The sequence below is a fragment of the Achroia grisella genome, unplaced genomic scaffold, assembly GCF_030625045.1.
Source record: "Achroia grisella isolate CSIRO2021 unplaced genomic scaffold, CSIRO_AGI_Agris_v1 utg327, whole genome shotgun sequence".
Taxonomy (NCBI): Eukaryota; Metazoa; Arthropoda; class Insecta; order Lepidoptera; family Pyralidae; genus Achroia; species Achroia grisella.
Genome location: NW_026712799.1, coordinates 2956496 through 2978192, shown reverse-complemented (window position 1 = coordinate 2978192; position 21697 = coordinate 2956496). Strand labels below are relative to the sequence as shown.

General features: G+C 34.4%; 1 protein-coding gene across 1 annotated transcript; it reads left to right on the top strand.

The window, feature by feature from the left end:
- The first annotated feature begins 4877 nt into the window (after positions 1 to 4877).
- LOC131843662 (MAP kinase-interacting serine/threonine-protein kinase 1-like) lies at positions 4878 to 21189 on the top strand. The gene is made up of 7 exons (XM_059192348.1): positions 4878 to 5231; positions 12871 to 13059; positions 13838 to 14079; positions 16383 to 16652; positions 17956 to 18177; positions 18512 to 18705; positions 19392 to 21189. The coding sequence occupies exons 1-7, from the start codon at positions 5195 to 5197 to the stop codon at positions 19693 to 19695; spliced, it is 1458 nt and encodes a 485-aa protein (XP_059048331.1). The 5' UTR covers positions 4878 to 5194; the 3' UTR covers positions 19696 to 21189.
- Positions 21190 to 21697: the final 508 nt, after the last annotated feature.

The following is a 21697-nucleotide window of genomic DNA, read 5'->3' as shown; positions in this document are numbered from 1 at the left end:
TCCTTCTAAATTTGTAATTATTCCGTACCCGTAGGTATATGTATATCTTATTAAATGATTTTGTACTTATCTTTGTTTATATCCATTTTGCCTCGTCGCCACATATAGTGTTCACTTATTTGTTATTTATGTCTTCTTGTATGTAAGTTGTTATCGACGTAATATCGGCTCGTTAGCCATATCCATCTTTACTCCGCGGCGCTTGCGCAGGGACTCCCTTCCCTCTTGCGCACGGCGGTCCGTGTACGCTCGGCTCGAGACGATAGATAATAAACTGCTAGTGTTTCCACATACACTACAGTTATCAACTGTTGAGATGTCTAAGTAAATAAATGAGTATTATTTTATATACGATTGTCACTTGAACTTTTACTTACCAATTTATTTTGATACTGTGTTTATTAGTCAGGTATTAGTTACAAACAATTTTAGGTCAAATCTCAACATGCAACTACGCAACCCGAGCAGCACTGAGAAACGATCAAAAATTATCAGACCAAATATAAAACTCTACCCACACGTGTAATCGGATTTGACCTTTAAAATAAAATTGAATGCTTTGGTTAAAAATTCTAACGTCACAGGGTCTTTACTTACTGAGCAGGTATAATCGCTGAACGTGTGCGTATATGATTGGATTCAAACATTGGGCCCAACAATTGAAAATTTCTCATCATAAAAAACGAACGTAAAAGTGTAGAGAAAAAATGTGCTCCACGGAAATACCCTGGTGCGGCTCGAGTTTTGAGCGTGTTACTACGCAGTTACAAGTCATCCCATAGGAAATGAATCTTAAAGTTAGGGCGTTTAGTATCAACTTCAAACAACAATGCAATAAGAGGGTCCAACAAAACTTTCAATGAGCAAATTTATAGCTAGCTATAGAAGGCCCAAATAGGATGGTGTGAGTCGCTTGGTCGTTATAATTGTTTTGTGAAATAGTCAAATGGTTGAATTGGGTTTTGTGAACCCTCTACATTGTAATTATGCCTAAGCATTGTATGGGAAGCGAATGTTCTGGAATGGGAATCCTTTAGATGTTCTTATGCATATTAAGCATAGATACCCGTTTAAATTCTAGTAAGAATATATAATATGTAGCTCTATAAAATATAGTCTTTTAGTCGAAAAGCTCAATAGTATTTTAGTCGAAAAGCTACACTATATTTAAGATTATCTATAAAAATTGAATGGAGATTCTGAAATCAACCAAATGTGAAAAAACCAATGTTTTTAAAACAAGAATTGACAAAATAAAGTCACAGACTAGTTATGCATAATTTCATCGTATTCTTGTATATATAGACTCTGAAATATTTTTGTCAGAATTATAAACTTAATATACCTAAATCACAATAACATATTGATCCCAGAAAGGTAGGCAAGCCAAGTGTTGGTGTTTACCATTACTAAAGAAATAATTAATCAGATAACAAATTGACATACATTTTTCTTGTATCAGTTGGATCGAATTGATGACCTCAGTCTGGTTTATCAGAATAATAAAATAAACACCTAAGTATCTACTAGGTCACGGCTTTATTATTAATAAAATATATTAATTAAAGTCTGTTGTTATAAGTTATTTATCCTGTACCAGTCTATCAAGTTCACAAATATAAATATATAACTCAGAATAGTAGAGTTTTTAATATTGAAAGTCCTTTTGTAATCCATTCAGAATTCGCAGTGTAAATATCATATATATTTACACTGCGAATTCTGAATGGATATTAGTGTTATTAGCATTGAACATATTGTGAACAATTAGTCATCTATATTTAAACGTCTTTTTAAAAATATTTATTATATAGTTGCCCGAATTTTATCTTTGGCCTCACGTTGTTACTTTGTGACGTATAGCGTCGTCCTTATTGATTTTTCCTTTGACGTCATTTGGTTTAGGTCTAAGATACATTGACTTAGTCTAAGGTGGGTAAATAATATCATCGTCATCATCACTTTAGTCATATATAGGTTTGTAGTACTATTTTTTATCATAAAAATATACATCATTTGATTTACTTGCTACCTGTAATAACATTGTGTCGTATGTTTTTTTAATAGCTCTCCATATTACTAAGATTATTTATTCTGTCTGCTTTCTAAGGTTCCAATACATTCATTGCCTGATAATATATCATTAAGTTATAGTATTTTTTATAATAGTCATATATTATATACTTACAAGTGATTATAAATTGATTTTAACTAAGTTTTAACTAAGGATAAATCTGGGACTCTTACTGGTAGAGTATGGTTCTCCAGGCTAGAAATTTGAATACCATTCAAATTTCAATTAATTTAATTTAGCACTTATTGAACTAGACTTATATATATATATATATAATATAGTATAATATATAATACTAGAAAATTCATTCTATAAAATGTAATCATTTGAATCTATTACAAAACTATTTGTTATGATAATATTGTTCTTCCATTCATATTCAATATCTAAGAGCGGGTGTGTAAAACAGCCTAAACACTGTGGAAGCCTATATTCGTATACTTTTATTTAGCTTCAGGGACAAAGGAAATCGCCTGATTTTGATAACGTTTCCTCCTGAATATTTGGCGCATAAAAATCTGCCCTCATTGTAATAATGCCAAGAGAGTATTGATTTTAAGGACCCGGTATTCTTGGAAATTTCTATATTAAGGGTAGAGATCTCCTTAGATTTACATTGACGATATCCACAAAGAAAAAGTATAATAAGAAACTACGTATAATAAAAGTAATGAATTTGTTATTATACATCTTCGTGTAAAGATAAAGAATAGATAGAAAATCTTGTTTTACGATTGTGATTTGTAATAATGATTTTTTAAATAGCACGTAGGCACTAGTATCTAGTATATTTTTGTTAGAAGTTTTTGAACCCATATTTTGTTAAATATTAATGTTACTAATTTTAATTTGTATTTATCTTCAATCTCATTTTCACCCACATATTTTGAAAACAGCTTCTGGAGTCTATTTTGTAGAAATAATAACATATCTTATCTTCATATGGTATGATAAGATATTGTCATTCCTTTAAAATTTTATTTATTTTCTATGATACGTAAAACATACCATTTTATCATCATCATCTACCTAATGCACGAATTTCTGAATATCTGATTTCAATTTGAATAAGAATGTTAGAATTAATTTTACACGACTGACATTTGTTGTAACAATTCTTAGCATTATCGATTATTCATAATTTAATTTGGGTCCATGACCTCACATTGTTATAGTTATCAGCTCAAATTGTGTCATATTTTGCGCTTGTTGGATACTGTATATCTACTCTCATATCTGCTGTAGATACTGACGCAAGTTCTTGTCTAAGAAAATATATTTAAAATCTTTTGACATGTTTGGTTGAGATAAGCAACTTGCTTGTGTGATCTTAGTAGTTTACATATCACCTGATATTGATATCTTTAAACAGCTGTTTCAACCCTCTCCAGCTTAAAGTTTCATTGATTAAAATTAATGTGTTGACATAGTCGTAATACTAATCAAATTGAGCATCAACTATACCGTCTGACTTGATTGCAATAATACCAAGTTAAGACGTATACATTTTATAACTGGATCCACTACTATTATGATAGAGGCTCAATTTATGAGGGTTATGTTATTGTTATTGTCAGTCACGTAGGCCCGCCTGAGAAAGATATGCTGTGCGAAAGAGATAGTGTTGGAATAGTCGAGAATGCTGTGTGAGCAGGATAACGATATGGCGTGACAACAAACATGGCGGCGCCGGCTGCCGGTTGGACCGGTTTCCGTGCCCATACCACGTGCGATCTGCGCCGTGCATTTGCTCCCGCATTTTGTTTGTCAACAAACGCCCTGTGAAGGTCATTCATAGGAGGGTTAGGACAAAGGAGTTCTCGTTACGTAACATCTTAAACAAAGAAATAATCCTACAAGAATATTATATGTTGTTAACCAATTGAATTGCGGCAAACAAATATGAACTTTATGTCAGTATTTTTAGGAGGTGATGTAATGAACTGTGCTCGGTACTATTCATATTAACTTTTCTTTGTTCCCTTCACCTTGTGTAAGGAGGTACGAAATCGGTTTCCAGTTAGAATCCTATCTAAATTCTAAAATTATTTAAAGGTTACTTTAAGTGCACCTGCTACTTATTTAGATTCTATAATATACTACGAAATTATATTGTAAGTAGGTTAGTAACAAACACTATATGAGGCGTTGTTTTGATCGTCGTATGTAGTATGTACATAGTTCAATATTACGTACATATTATAAGATATAAAAACATACTTTTTATTTACTGTAGCTGTAACTGTAGTAATTTTCAAAATTCAATTAATAATTAATATATATCTAATAATTAATATTATAAGTACGGATCCGTACATAGGAATTTGTTTATTATAAATAGATCGAGTATGGCAACGTAAGTAGATAGATAGAAATGATGCAATGCATTGCATGAATGAGTGCTAAATTGCATAGGTTTACCTAGCTACGTATAATTAGAAAAAACGCACGACTATTCTGATGTAATAATTAACCAATAATATAGTCTATCTAGAAATTAACCGAATCGACTATTTTTTGTTTAGATAGATATATACTTCTACAGGAAAACGTCTTTTTATTTTTAGAAAAGTGTGTATATATACTATACTACGTATTTTGTAATATTATTCCACCGATGGTCTAAACGACAGTGAGAAAAAATAAACTAAGTACAAAAAACATAAACACGTCAGCGGTGTGAGTGAGTACGCATGCGTCGGTGTGAGAGGCCACAACGACGCACCAGGCAGGCAGTTGCCGGCGGGGATAAAGGTGGGGTACGGGAGCGGGGAAGCCTGTTAGAGCCGGCTCCGCTGCGGCCAAAACTCTTCAGTTGGATTTCAGAACATCAGACGGGCGGGCGTGTGTAGGATGGATCGTTAATAACATCAGCAGTTTTTTTCATTCCGCCTTCTAGCAGTGTTTGTTTATTACCTTCCGGCACACTTTCCGTGAATCCTTCTCGACGGTGGTGCTTTGTAAATTTTAATTTAGACGTTCATTTTCTATCTTTATAACGTTGTTCCGATTTCACGTCGAGAAGGCGGCCGTACAACTTTGAAAGCGGCTTTTCAAGAGTAGAACACCTACTCGTAATATTTCAATATCGCTGTATCACCGCATCAGGCAATTATCAAGATGGTGAAGAAGGTTTCAGAAGAGAGTGTAGATAGCGGTAAGTTAATTTATAATATTGTTATGTTATTATAGTTTTGCGGAAGTATATTATACATTACTTCATCATTTAATTATTATTATTACTATAAATCTTTTTCTTATAAGATTCCACTAGGGTTTATCTGTTGCTAGTATTGTTAAGCAAATAGAGAATGTCTATTATATATACGACATCAAAAACTACTGCAAAACTATAATATTTTAAAAATCATTTTTATTAATCAGCTTTTACTCTAAAATAGCTTGTTTTTATCTTTTATCCCAGAATGAATATTTTATGATTACCTTCTTTCAATGAATAAAAATTGTACAGGTTTCGTTACGTACGGACAGTAGATAGCAGTAATTTAACGTCTTCAGTCTTTCGAGGTCATTTGTCCATCAGTGCAATATTTGATTTTAATATTACATATATAATAATTTAAGTTATCCAATAGGGTTGAAGAGGCGTACTTATCTGAAAGTTACGAGAGTGAAATAACTGCTGTCTTATGGCAGGTGACGATCTTTTTGCTACATTATTTTTATTAAATAAGACTTACTTGTAGTCGCTAGATACCCTCGATATTTAATATTTTAATGCCCTGTAAAAAACAGTTATCATATGTAGCTACTAGAAACTATCCATAGAATGCTAATAGTATTTATTAATTGCTGATTTATCATAATATGTAGACGATAAAAATATTTAGCGTTAAAGTCAATAGCTATAATGTTTCTTTATTTATGACTAGATTTGCCCGCGGTTTCACCCGTATTAAATTTGTAGCTCATTATTTATTTTCATATATAAATTATATATTACTGTAAAGTTTCATCAAAATACGTTCAGTAGTTTTTGCGTGAAAGAGTAACAAACATCCATCTATCCATCCATACTCACAAACTTTCACGTTTATAGTTTATATAGTACTTAGTAAGATTAGCTACCTACCAATTTTATAACTAAAATTTTTCACTCAAATGAAATATTATTAAAAAAAGTTAAATACAAATTCTTGTCAGTTTTATTTCTATATTTTCTAATAAAATAGAACTTATATTCGATCTGACTTAATTATATAAGTATGAACTAAACCTACAGAAAAAAGAAACCACTTGGAGATTTTGTGCATAAATTCAATTTCTCCTTTTAAATGTCAAAGTTGAAGATAAGCGTTGTCGTTACATTGATGCAGTACTTACTGGGTAATGATTAAGAAACGTACACAAAATGCGACATATAGGATGTATTACGACCTACCTACGGTTATGTGACATCCTGTAATGTCGCAATACAAATTAATATTGCCGTTTGAGGAAATTTGATCTTTCTTCGCTTTGTTTATGCTCGTTTTTCAGTATGTAAATGTTTTGGTTCCTATTACCAATATTTTGCAACTGTGTAAAGCATACTCTATTTTTATTGTCAGTGAAATGTTCTTTTATAGTAAATTTTCCAAAAGTTGTGATATTTATTAGTGTCATTAAACATATTGTATTATGTTACGTACCGTCCTAAATTACACTTCCAACAAGTATTTCATGTACCGTGTAGGTATTAATTTTGTCTGTCACAGCAAATTGATGTTATGTTCACATCCTGTGTTCTGCAATGTTTGCTTATATTGAGCACTTTCAATGATTAGCGTAATATGTACAACCTAAGAGTTATTTTACTCCAAATTATATTATGTACACCTACGCATTATAATACAGTCTGTTTACAAATTTAACTCGTATATTAATAGATTCCTATTCAGGAAGTATAAAATCTGCGGTTTTTTCATTATCTTTTATTGAGATTGAAGTGTGAATATTAATTGAAACATTTGGTTTCGCATACTTTATGGATATTCTGCAATGTACATTGTACAGCAAATTGACTATTTTAGTCTGGAAACTGAGATATGTAAGCAACTATATACATAACTTCGACCTATTACACGGTTTCTTTCTCTGGTGTTAATGTGGAATGCATATAAAATTGAATGTAATTTCATTACGTTACCCCGATAAGTTTATTTTCAACATGGCCGCTGAAGCGCGACGCCCCACGTTCATTGTCAAGGTCAACCTTACCAACTAAAACAAAACACTCAACTTACCGCATTAAGGCGTGTTCACATTATTCTGCCCAGCACAATTACCAAGCTTTGTATAATGAGCAGTCAGTTAGCAACACATCAACAACCCAAATTAATATTAGCGTTTCATTGTTGGGTCATACATTGCTTTGATGATTCGGATTACGCACTGTGCTCATCTGAACCTGAAACTGATGTAAACACACCTTTAGACCTTGAAGAGCACATACCTACAGATAGTGTTTTGATACCATTATGTAACTGAAGTGCGTAGTGCCTGTGCCTAAGTATAAATAATTCCAACATTAGATAGTGTATCTCATGATACAATCTACCATAAGCATATCTTTTATCAATTATTATGATTTTTCAAAAAGATCTAAGTAAATATCCTAAATTCTATACCACTCATAAGTAACTAGTAGGTTAAAATGTTGATTTTATTGTATTATGTACATATTTATGAAAACTTTTTATTTAAGAAAATAAAGTCTATTTTTATTTTTTCTTTATTGGGCTATTCTATTACAAACATTATATTGTTTTTTTTCACAAATTCACACAATACTAATGTGTCTAAAATCTAGGCTAGCACAAGGTCTTCGCTTATTAACAAAATAATAGAAAATATTGATTGACTATTCATCAAACTCCATAATTAAGGAGTGCATACTTAGTTAGTTAATGAGATATACCCTTTTTCATTACGATATCACTTGGAATTCTAATTCTATGTCGATTAATAGTCATTCATTCGTGTCTATCAGTTGAATAAAACGGAGTAACCTTGACCGAGACTATATGCCTGTACAGCGTAATATCAAAGCCCCTTCCCCACTCCCTATTGCGCCTTACTTTTGCAAAATCGATTTCTGTACTGGCGCGGCCAGCTGCATACACCCTCTAACATACCCAGGATCGTAGTTTCACTAGTACTACTTTTCGTTTACATGTCTTTATATCTGAATATAAACCAGTATATACTAGTATGTGTGGATCATATATATACAACATGCCTATATTGGCTAACTTTGGTTTACATGCGTCAGACAGGCTCGTGGTTCTTCTAAATATGGACTACCTAAATTGCCCGAGTTACCAAGTCGTTACGTATATAGTAATGTTATTATCTATATTCGGCATGAGGGTTAGATCACTGAACAGTGAAAGTGCTTTCGTATTACAGTACCTACCTATAGTTCGAAACGCCCTCGTTGAAGTTTCACTAACTGTTATCTCTGTGTAGTTTAGTTTTGGTAGCCGTGCCAGACCGCCTTGGCAGTTTGTTTAACATTGCGGTTCTACTTCTAGCCGACTCGACTTTGCTCTTTGAATATACAATAAATATATATTTTATTCCATTTATTTAGTTACTGATTTAGAGATGACATGTCATTATGCAACTACACGTAACTCACCATACAATGGTTAAAGTTAATTACCATGAACTGATCTTTTCATCGTTGTGAGTGCATTAAACATCAATTGAGAGTAAAGAGTTAAGGGCACTTGTGTGCAATTAGAAAGTAAGTATGCTTGAATCTTAGTTGCTTAGGGTATAAAACAAAGGTGCCTGCAAAGTACTTGCAATCTGGTTAGAGAGCGAATTTGCGGCATTAATACCAATTGATTAGATTAGAAAGCAGAACCCTCTGGGCTTAGGACAGATATTGGTATTATATGAACATTGTAAGAAGCAAGCGTAGGTTGATGATTAAATATTATCTAAGCAGTTTTTAATCATGCGCATAATAGTGTTAATTAGAATATTTTATATTTAGTTCTTTTAAGAGCATCAAAGAATGAGTAAAAATAAGCCTGGAGAAATCCAGATGTTTTTGCTTTCTTGCGTGACTTGGTAACGCTGAGTATGCATAACGATTGTAAATATTTAATTAAATTCACTTTTGATTGAATAATCAATGTAATTCAACTGTTTCCATCGATTTGCATCTTATTAGGTTAATTTGTTAAAAGTGAGTTAATGAAATTAATCATTTTGTTTTAATTTAATTTAAAAAAAATTATGTTGAATTTTAAATATAGTGTTACATATTCAATAACAAGGTAATAATTAATTAAATGAAACATATTGTTTGGACAGTTGATTTATATTCTAATGATCTCATTTCATAATGAATTTAGACAATTTGCACATCCGGATGGTACGATTTTGCATAACAGTCCACGTTGGCGAGCCGAGTGTCTTGTGTAAATCCACGTGGCGAGGTTGTCACGCGAAGCAGTACATGTGGTACTCTGGTTACATGCCATGTGTTTGGTTACATCGTTATAACAGTGAACGCCTGTTGTTTTTATTTTCATATCGAATTATTTGCGTGATTGCAGTTACTCGTGGTAGTGCTTTCCGCACCTATCCAATTTCATGATTATTATCCATTGTGATTATGCATCCGAAACGGAATCATCATTATGGTAAGAGTTAGTGTTTCCTAAACAGATTTTCTGTTTGAACTCTTTAAGCTTATTATATATTTTGGTTATTTTTTTTTTAACTTCTTGACTCGCTTATTTCTGCGAGAGTTTCAGGAACAATTCTTAGCTTGAAATTATATTATGAGAATACGAGTTCGAACTTCTAATTCAATTTAGTAATGTGCGTCGTTATGTTAGCCAGTGAGGTCGGTCACTAGAAATAATTTGTAAACACTTAAGTAGTTATGTTTTCAGAATGATATTTTTGAGGAATATAAACATCTTTACAAATTAACAATAAATAGTTATTGTGACGAGATACAAACAGTTGACATATTCCTCTTGACCCAGCATAATTCAGTTACCTTGTTTACACAATATTCAACAGATTAATATAGTTGTACTAGACATCTATGTACTTGTGTTAATTAAACTCATTAATAGCTCGATATTTATTTTTACTTCGTTTACATAAGCGATGTTTATAAACAAAACATAGAGATATTGCTGTTTTACTTTATCAATTTCTATTCTCATTTAGCATATTTGTATGTGTGTAAACAGGAAATTTATTTGTCGAAACGGATGATTGTATGCGTGGGTGTGGCTCGATTGCTACAATAGTTCACTTATTGCGCATTTGCCAGTTGCTATTTGCTATATAGGTGTATTTACATAGTCTACGTCCCAAAGTGAGGTCATCGAGTGCTGTTAATTGTTAAGTTTCGCTTTTGTTATCTCCATTCCACAGCCGTTGAATGAAACGTGTTCGTTACATACATTAAACAAACAAAATGTGGATTTTATACGAAACGCAATCTAATCTTATGTACGCTAAGTTGAGCATTACAATATACAAGGAAGATACTACGTGAAGCAAATACATTCTTGTGATAAACAATATGGTCAGTTTCCTCGGTGTTTGATTGAAAAACACTTGTATGAAATTAAAATTCAACGGATTCTAATTGAATTTAACAGATGCAGCAAGAGTTGCATTAGTACTGAAATAAAAAATAACTTTAAATTTATATTTCTTAACTGTGTTGACTTCAGATCTAATGCTAGGTAGACAGAGAAAGCTGAGACAAAATAGTTCAATATTTTTGTATAGAGAACAGTTTGAATTGCAAATAATTGCAATTTTGCTTGGTGTAGCTACATTTGAAATATCCACGTCAGTTCGGTTTCAGATATTTTGCTATCTAAATGAGAATGCCACTAAGAATGGTCGTCCGCTTTGTTCATAAGACCGATTGATAATGTTATATGCTTGTATGTATTTGTGACTGATTGGTGTTCGCATGCACCAAAAGCCGAACGGTCGCGTAACGTAGGCGCGTACGCAGCGGCAGTGGGTGCGGCCATCTGGGTCGTTGAACCGGCTTTGTTTGCCAACTCAGCTTGCACAGTCACGTCTCACGTCACAACACAACCACATTATAGATGACAACCGTGATGTTCTCACTAACAGAACACACATCAGTATTCCTTAGAGCTCTCTTCCGCGATATGCCTGATTGATTCTAAAAGTGCCAAGTTACTAGCTGACCCGCGCATCTTCGTCTGCGTCGCATTTTTCATCTTTTTGCTCTGCTCCTAGAAGTCGTAGTGTGATGTTTTGTAGTCTATATTCTTCCTTGATTAATGGCCAATCTAACACTAAAAAAAAATTACAATCTGATCTGTTCTATTGGAGATTTCCCCGAACATTCTAACTCATAATCGTAATCGTAGTAACATCTAATTTATAGCAAATAAAAATATAGCGATTATTACTCGCTGGTGATTGTAGCTTTGTATACCAGTAAAAGATACAAATAGGCTAAATATTTTTTGAGTGCATCCATTGCAAACAAACAATCAATCTTTATAATAATACTGGCTGTGTCCTGCGTCGACGTTCGCGTGAACATCGATCATCCTATAGTACTCGTAAATAGTCTGATTAGTTTTTTTTACTTTATCCATGACTAATAACCATAAACAAAAATCTACAATTTCCTTTTCATAATTAAGATTAGCACAGATAACATAATATTGTCTTAAAGAAATATAGGTATACACATTTGATATAAAAAAAATTACATGTTTCGAATATAAAATGGAGTATTGTAGTAATGTACTGGGTAAGTCATTATTTATTCTTGTGTATTATGGCACACATACACACAGCGTCTCAATTTGTAAACCAAACATGGTGAAAACATTTTAACAATGGGCTGGCTATGAATACGAGAGAGAGTTGGTCGAGCTCTACAGAATGTATTGTGGCATATTAACATCCATTAAGTCATACCAAATTCATATAATGCATTTAAGTATCTACCTATCCTAATGTTAATATCATAAATCGCAAATAAAAAACCTTTCTCTATGCAAATTGTGCAAAATGTTATAGCCATTTCAAGTACCACAATTTTTCATAAACAATAATAATAGGTGTTACTACAAGTTTCTATCTTTTTGTTTGTGTTTATATTTGTGGACCGATTTTTTAAATTACTTTTTTTATCTAATATTTTATTAGTATTCATCTGATAATATTTTAGACTTGGTGTTTATTGTTTTCATTTCATTTAATAAGTTAATTAATATGAGTCATATCGTTTCTTTTCTGTAATTGAGTACGTCTAAATTATCTAAATAAACTTACTTAGCAATTGATAAGAATTATGCTATTTACACAAAGGGTATTGCACTTGGTTAATGATAATAGCCACGATATATCAAATACTATCATATGATTGATGAATTTATATAATCGTCTTTCACTCTATCCATCCATCTTACTTCAGTCCGACTTAACCTTTATATACATTCAAGTTCATATTAATTACGACTTTTAACATGTCTATATGTATATATATTATAATATACACATATACATGTAATTTGCGACTTAAAATAAAAGATATCCAAAACGGAATATGATATTACAACCAATTAGGATGCGATAACTGATGAATAAAAAAAAGGTAATTGTAAACGCAAAACGATCCGGTCAAAAATAAATAGTAACGTAACAAGAAACTAGTACCAAATACTACTTACTCTAGTAACTAGTATGTATAGGTGATATATTTGTCGTTACATTTACAATTCTATTAATCAGACATGTTTCTTTGTTAAAAGGCGTCGGACGCTGCAGCAGCCAGTCGGGCAGTGAGCGAGAATTGGACGAGAACCCACGTGGTTCTGAACCCTCGGCTCCGGTGTCCATTCCCGACAGTGATGATCTGCAGCGACGCAAAGAAGAGGCGCGCAGGAAGCGCCGAAGGAAGAAGCGCTCCGGTAGCTCTGTCGTCACGTCATGTTTCCAAGGTGAGAGAGATGGAAATAGTTTCCTAATTAACGTAGATTTGCTGTAAGCTGTGGTCCGTTTGTTATTATTATTATTAACATCGCTATCCTTCAGCCTTATCGCTGAACAATTCACACAGCGCCATGTAAGTCAAAAGCTAAGTAGAGTTTGTGTTATAGGTACTACATTTTTTGTAAATATATAAGTACATAAAAACGCCTAGACCGTTACAAATAATCTCATTAATAAATACAGAACCCGCGACCATCGGAAGTAAAGCAGTGCCCTAAATCACTAGACCACCGACGCCGTCAAAATATTACCCTGTAATTTTACACTATATTTCACCCCTCAAACTGCCCGGGCCGGTGAGCACCTTGATTGCCATTTCAGTTATATAGTCACGATTCAAATAATGACTATGATTGATGGAAAGCATACATGTAATGGATATGTAATGATTAGGTGCCATCGATTGCCTTTTCCGTATACATACAGCTATTTTGCCTTGAGGCTTATTTACCTCACTGAGTTTTGTAGATCATTTCTGCGATATTGAATAAAAAACCTATATATTTAATACCACTTATTTTTCAAATCTTTGAGGTACCTATTAATATTTATTCTTGGAACTAGTAATGTAAAACTCTGGAGTTTTAATTGAAAACAGTCCCATAGTTCTTATGACCGAAACGAGTTGGTTTCTATGACTATTTACCCACTTTAAAACCTTAAACTAACCATTCTAATCTAAGTATGGAATGTTTTCTTCATTAAATATCTTGAAACTTGTTGCAGATCTTTACAAGCTGACAGGCGAGGTACTGGGCGAGGGCGCATACGCATCTGTTCAGACATGTGTGAACATCTATACGGGCCAGGAATTCGCAGTGAAGATCATCGATAAAGTGCCAGGCCACGCCCGCGCCCGGGTGTTCCGCGAAGTGGAGACTTTCCACTATTGCCAGGGGCACCCCAACATAATCCAGCTCATTGAATTCTTTGAGGACACAGACAAGTTTTATCTTGTCTTCGAGAAGGTGAGCACAGTTTTATTTGTAACTGTATTCTTCTATTTCTGAATGATAGTTACAGAGAATATAGTAGGGCATTAGTACAAAACTTAACGTATATAAGCAGCTCAAATGTGACATGAATAAATGATTTTGGATGTTTTCTATTACCGCGTTAAAAAAACAAACTCTTCAGTAAGGATACTAGATTGTTTTCGCAATTTTCGTCCGTAAACATGTCAAAAATTATAATTGTTTAGTTAGGATTTGGATAGGATGTAAAGTTATATAGGACCATTATACTATTTTTACCTACGAACTACTAGATAATTGACGTTATGAAATCATACCATTTAAAAAAAATTAACGCAAAGATTCATATTCGTTTTACATAAGTGCCTCCTATTATTTCATCATCAACAATTTGTATTTTAATCTATAATATTGGTATCACGCAATACACTGTTTTCCACTGTTATGCGCGAATGCTCCGGCATGCGATGTAAATGAATTCTTGCATTGAATATTGTTTGAATAACTTCATTCACAATTCAAGACAATTATTTCTGCTACGCTAAATTAGACTCAGTTGATTTGATTTGCGAGCTATTGGTATTTGAAATAAATTTAAATGGCATTTTTATTAGTCATATTCCGGTTATGCCTTACTGTAAATACATACTCTTATTATATGAAATACTCACATGAAGTTATACAAAAATAATTCAGTATTGTATTAAGACGACTATTTGTTAATTTTCAGTGAATGGAATTCGTAGAAATAGTATCTGATAAGGTATCTCAATACATAATATGAATACCCTTCTGCCGATTACTCTTTCTAAATTTTATTGCTAAACAATAGTTGCCAGTGATAATATGATATTTATTTAAATTAGGTAGGTATTCATATTACTTAGAGAGATTTTTTTCCCTTATAAAATACTAGCTGTTACTTAGCTATAGCTAACACTGTCTGCGGTTTCATCCGCATGAAATGTATAACCTATGTATTATTCTGATATATAAACTATATTACTGTAAAGTTCTATTAATATACGTTCAGTAGTTTTTGCGTGAAAGAGTTACAAATGTCATTAAAACTTTCTGTATCCATCCATCCGAACTCACAAACTTTCGCGTTTATAATATTAATAGGATGAATGTGTATATCATCCATAAAAATATTGACGCTGGTAGAGAGTTCCACTCCTTAGCTGGAAAGATGATGCAAATCGGTTGCTATGAACAGCAGGCATGTTTTGATTTTGCAATATAATGTTTACTAAAAAATTACAATTATGCAAGTTTTCCTGATTGACTATAGTTAATTAAAAATTCAAATTCCGAATGTGGTTTCCTTTCATCACATAGACAATCAAGTCCACGGAAATTTAATCCTAATTAATGAACTCTTGTTTGTCTATATGTATATTCTCTCATTGTCTACTCTGTAAAGTCTGAAGATTATGTATAAAGTTATGGAAAGATACAATATGTACATTATGTAAACAATAGTCATTGTACATATGTTTTACTTTAAGTTGCTATGTCATTAGTCATCCGAAAGCTGAAAATATTTTTCCCAACAATAATATATTTCGGGTGATTGAAGTCATCAGTCTTATTGATCGTTGACTCATATACCATAATAAATTATAAGAAAATAGGTATACAATAATATAATAAGCGTTACATTTTCCATTTATCAAGAATGCTCTTATTACGGTTTCTTTCATTTTACCATATTCTGGTTTTGTATAGACTTTGTTTCCATTTATTGATAAATATTACTCATTCTATTGTTTGTTACAATTATAAGAATAATATCAGCATAATATTACTGAATACCTAATAATTAGAAATAAAACCGCAATTTAAGCGCTGTCTAATTTAAAAAAAATGCAGGTCGCTCACCTTCAGTTACGAACTGCATCTCGAATCGCGTGTTTCTTCTCTTAGCATTTCTTCTAATCACCTTAAACTATGGTATATCCGGTAGTATTTGTACAGATATGTCTTATATTATGGCTACTACACTCTATCTCTCTTCCAGTCTCACTCCATCTTACTTAGAGGTCTTCTAATCGTGCACCCTTCAAAGAATCCTCTGTTCTTGTATATTGTCATTGGTCTACATCTATATCATTCGATCAATTTTTCTACGGCAGCTGTTCATTTATGTGTAGATCCCGCGAGAATTTTGCTATATTTGATATTTAGCGTAGGGAAAGAAATATTAAAACACACACACGCGACTAAAAGGCCCTGTATGAATGAATTGCTTTTGGTTTGATTAGACGTGATTATAAAACGTTTGTTCGTTACAGATCAACGGCGGTCAGCTCCTATCTCGCATCCAGGAGCACCACTACTTCTCAGAACCGCAAGCGGCCGAAATCGTGCGCGAGATAGCCAACGCGCTGCATTTCTTGCACGGCAAGGGTGTCGCCCACCGTGACCTGAAGCCGGAGAACATTCTGTGCGTGCACCGTGACCGGCTGTGCCCCGTCAAGATCTGTGACTTTGATCTTGGCAGCGGCATCAGCTTTACTTCGAGCCTCGCCAGTCCGCTAGCAACGCCGCAACTGATGACCCCTGTAAGTTCGGCTTAATATTTTATCAACTACTAAAATAGTGGTTTAGTTGAATTATTTATTGAAACTTCAATGCACAAATAAACGTGTACACGGCGGACATAGCAGTTTGAGGCATTTTCCTCCAATCACAACCATAGGGCAAATTTCAGAGATTCATGTAGGCGGTGTATTATCAAAATTTTGGAATTTCTGTGGTTTCAACATTAATTTATGCAAGTAATTTAAAAAAATAAGATCCTAATTAGCATTTGTGTGTGTATACATCTTCACCATTTTTGTACTAATTTATCTCTAGATATCTATTTTGATCGACAAGAAGGTACACTGTTTGACTCAAAATAAAATAATGTCTAAAGCTTGTATCTAATAATTTGTTGTGGCATGTAATAATGGTGGTCGAATAAGAATTAATACACTTTTTACCTCTTTTTTTATAAGGCACAAAATATAGGCAACTAGTTAAAAAACCTTTTATGTGAATGTTGGTATTATCTATTGTATTTTAGCACCGAAGCTGTACGTGCAAACAATACTAAGATTATATCACTTGAAAGTAAAAGAAATATCTTGTAAATATTTTTGTAGAATTTACATACACATTCCGATACTGAATGACCTAGTATTTCTCAGTTATTTACTTATTCAGGAGCCTATATTTGAGGAGGTTTATTTAGGCGTGTCTAGTTTTTTTAGGGTGAAAAGGTAGGGCGGGTGGAAAGTAGGGTGGCTCTAAATATGGGCTAAGAATTGGGGCTAGGGAGGCGTATAGTACCAATGTACATACGTGTAACCTGAAAAAGTTTTGTTTCTATTTTCATTTAAGGTTTAAGTGAATATTGAAGGAAAATGTTGTATCATTATACGTATCTATACTGTATGTATATTTATAACCTCGTTATAGTATGTAAGTACTATTTGTTAATAATAATTCTATAGGACATAGGTGTGACCTAATTAAATTCATAAAATGAGTTTATTAATAAGTTAATATTAAGTGCAATGTTACAGTTGTTAGTGGTTTAGGACACAGACATTTAAGTTTTATTTATTTAATAGATAGTAGCATAGTTACATTAAAAATACATACTTACATGGGCAGTGACTGGTTGCTTATTAAAAATTAATTATAACAATTTATGTTTCTTAACGACAATGCAAAATGGTGCGAGACTGTAAATAATTTTGGGTTAACTGGAAGATTTGTCTTAGAAGGACAAGTACACCTTTGCTCACATTATCTCTTAAAGTATATTACTACTGTATTATCTGTGCAATAAAGACCATAATAAATAATTGTCAACAGGTGGGCAGTGCCGAGTTCATGGCTCCCGAAGTGGTGTCCCTGTTCGCGGGGTCGGCGGCGACGCACTACGACAAGCGCTGCGACCTGTGGTCGCTCGGCGTCATCGCGTACATCCTGCTGTGCGGGTACCCGCCGTTCCGCGCCGACTGCGGCGCTGACTGCGGCTGGGAGCGCGGCGACAACTGTCGCGCTTGTCAGGACCTCCTCTTCACTTCTATACAGGTTCGCTTATATACATCATTGTTATTATTCCATACTAGCTGACCAGTGAAACTTCGACTGCATCACACATATTATATTACGCTCAATTTACCTAATATCTTGTTAAATTATAGCTTATATGTTATTCTGATATATAAGCTCTATTACTGTAAAGTTTCATCAAAATCCGTTCAGTAACTTTCGCGTGAAAGAGTAACAAACATCCATCCATACTCACAAATTCGCGTTTATAATATTTGTAAGATAGTTACTGTTGGTCGTGGCTCTTTCTCAATGACTGTTAAAATTAATATCTGTGATTTGTAAATGTAACAATTTGTCTATTGTCAACCAGGAGGGTCGGTATTCGTTCCCGGAAGAGGAGTGGTCTCACATCTCGTGTGAGGCCAAAGATCTGATCGGGCAACTGCTGGTGCGCGAGGCGTCGCACCGGCTGAGTGCCGAGCGAGTGTTGCAGCATCCCTGGCTGCGACGCGCCGACCCTCATGCACATTTCCCGCCGCTGCAGACGCCGATTAATATTAAACGGTTAGTTACATACTAATTTCTGCTTGATTATATTATTTTTCAGTTCATAATTGTAAATCCGAATGTGAGGGTATTCTTATTTTGAAGAAAAATAGTGGCAGTGAAATTACAGGGTACGACACGGTAAGATACGACAACTTAGACCTTAGGAACGGTTTTGAATAAGGGTTACCGTGGAGATTACATACCAATGTGATGTCAGTGGTGTTTGTGTATGTGTGTAGATCAGTGTCACTTTTCGTTAGGTATAGTGTTAGTTTGTTTCCCGTTGTATAAGCAAAAACGTTGTCTTTCTGATCATATTAGTTTTCACGTATTTAGCTATAGGTATATGTTGTCTTTTCTTTTCTTTCTTTTTCTGGACTATTAGGTAATACAGCGCAATCTAGTCCCACGGTAAGCAGAGCTTGTATTATAGGCAGACAACTGATACAAAATACTAAGATATTTTTTTGTAAATACATAATATACGAGTATGTAAATATATAATATACATAGAAAGCACCCAGACCGATACAAACAATCATACAAATGTTTGCACCGTGCGAGGAATCAAACTTGCGTCTATCACAAGTAAAGCAATGTACTAAACCGCTATACCACCGAGGCCTTTAAATCGAGGTTGTCTCATAATACTTCCCTACAAAAATGTTGTGTTAACAATTCGTAAATGTCTTTACTAACAGGAATATGTCGGCGCGCAATCTGTCCAACTTCGCCGAATCCGCGATGGCCGTGAATCGAGTGATCCAGCAGCACTTCTCTATGAACTACTCGTACATGGAGCGGCCGGCGGCGGCGCTGCGCTGCAGCAAGTCGTGCTACCCGAGCCCGGACTCGGTGCGGCTGGAGCTCTCCCCGGACAGCATCCTGGAGGCCGACGAGCTCGGCCAGTACTGCGCGCCGCCGCTCGGGCTGTCGCCGCCGGCCGACTCGGAGCTGCTGCGCCGCCGGCTGCAGGCGCTCGACAAGCCGCTGCCCGTGCACTAGTCCCTCGGGCCCCCGCCGCGACCTCCACCCAGTGTCCGATCATAACGCTAAGCCCGCCGCCGAGGTCTGCGTCTCCCGTCAGTTTGCCAATAATTATAAAAGCGTGTGAGAAGTTAGCCACCCGTGCTTTGTGCTGTGAGCGATATCTAAAACATAGTTTCGACCGGGGCTTAAACGTAGTCTATGCAGTAGTACGACAGAAAACACATTTGTATAAGGAAAAATCATTATTTTCTGTATTGTTTGATAATTTCGCCATCGAGCCGTATTTTCGACGTGGAGATTGGACAGTATTGGAGTTTTAGAGTTGGCAAATCTGGCGGTGGTGTCCTGCGCCGGGCCGGCGGAGCGACCCCCCGCGGCCGCCACATTCCAGCGAGCGCCCGAGCCGGCCCGCGCACCGCCGACGTCGGTTCAGACTGTGCCAACGGAAATATTCCACCAGTGATACGTGATAACGTGACCGATCGCTCCCCGGCGACCGGATCTTATACATAGAGCTGTAACAGTTTTATTTGAGCCTTTTAAAGATATATTTTTATGAATAAACAAAAAACGACTGAATAGTTTTATCGATATGTAGATATGATGATGTATTTGTGTGGAGGCGGTGCCACCCGCACGCCTACGACCGACGACGGTCGTTAAAAATCGTATTATATTGAGATAGTTGTGCTGATCTACATAATAATTATTATATCGATTACAGTTATTATTTTTGGATTTATGAAATCCGCAGATTGAGCTTATGTATTTGTGTAAATCGCCTTTCGTTTGTGGCCTATCCATTGCAATAATTAAAAATTACTATATCATTTTCTATGGAGTTTTTGGATACTAGTCTGTTTATGTGATCGTTATTTGCATTTTTACCAACGATGAAAAACCACATCTCATTAATTAAGAACGAATCAAATGTTTTATATAAGATTGTTAAGATGTACAAAATATGTGACATTTTTCTATTAGGTGCAAGTGTTATTTTTGCTTCGCAAATTTGTTTTATCTCTACAAGTAGAGTGTCGTACATATCGTATGTACTTATGCGATTGTTCGTGATCGATGGAGAGGAAAAGATCTATTTGTGAGCTGATTGATTGAAATGTCATATATTGGAATCGAGCTGTGTTGGTTGGTACGATGTGTTGCATGGGGTTCCGTAGAGCTGCCATTAACATTGTGATCAGTTTGAATACTTTTATATTGCGAAGTGTGAAGCGTTGAAGTAAGTTAAGTGTAGACCTGCTAGTAGCCCGCGTACAGCGTTGATTGGAGAAAGGTCCAGACAGCCTCCCTATTGGCAGTTATTGTTTTATATTCACAAATTTTATATTTCAATTGAGTAATTTAAGATTTATTAATTCTATACTTTTTAGTCAGGTGGCTTATCCAATCAATATTTAACTGTAATTGCGCAGAAAAATTGTTAAAAATTTGTTTTCGACTAAATCATTGATTTGAACTGTCACTGAAATACAGATGTTTGAATTTTTATATGTTTTGTTTTATTTATTATAAAACCTACTCAAAACAATAATTAAAACAATCGGATTCACATACATATAGGTAGGCTCCGCACGAGCCCCATATTTGTTTAACTTTTAATTTCACTTATGAAAATGTATCCACAGTCAGTAAGACTGGATACATTTTAATAAGTGAAAACATCTTCGCACATAATGCATAATTTTCGAAGAAATTTTATTACCATACAAAAGTCCTAGTGAGTTAACATGAAAAGATCGATATATATAGTGGCAGACTTTTTTTAGAACTTAACATTTGAGAATAATCCTGTCAGACATATTTATCGTTTAACGTTAACCATTTATGCAGTGCACGCTGTGGAGGCACTCAAAAATAATATTTTTGGCCACATTTTTCATTGCTGTTCCGCTCCTACTGGTCGTAGCGTGATGGTATATAGCCGGATGGTATATAGGACTCAATATATAAATATATAATTAATAAGAGTGAAAGAATTTTTAAAATAGGAGATTAT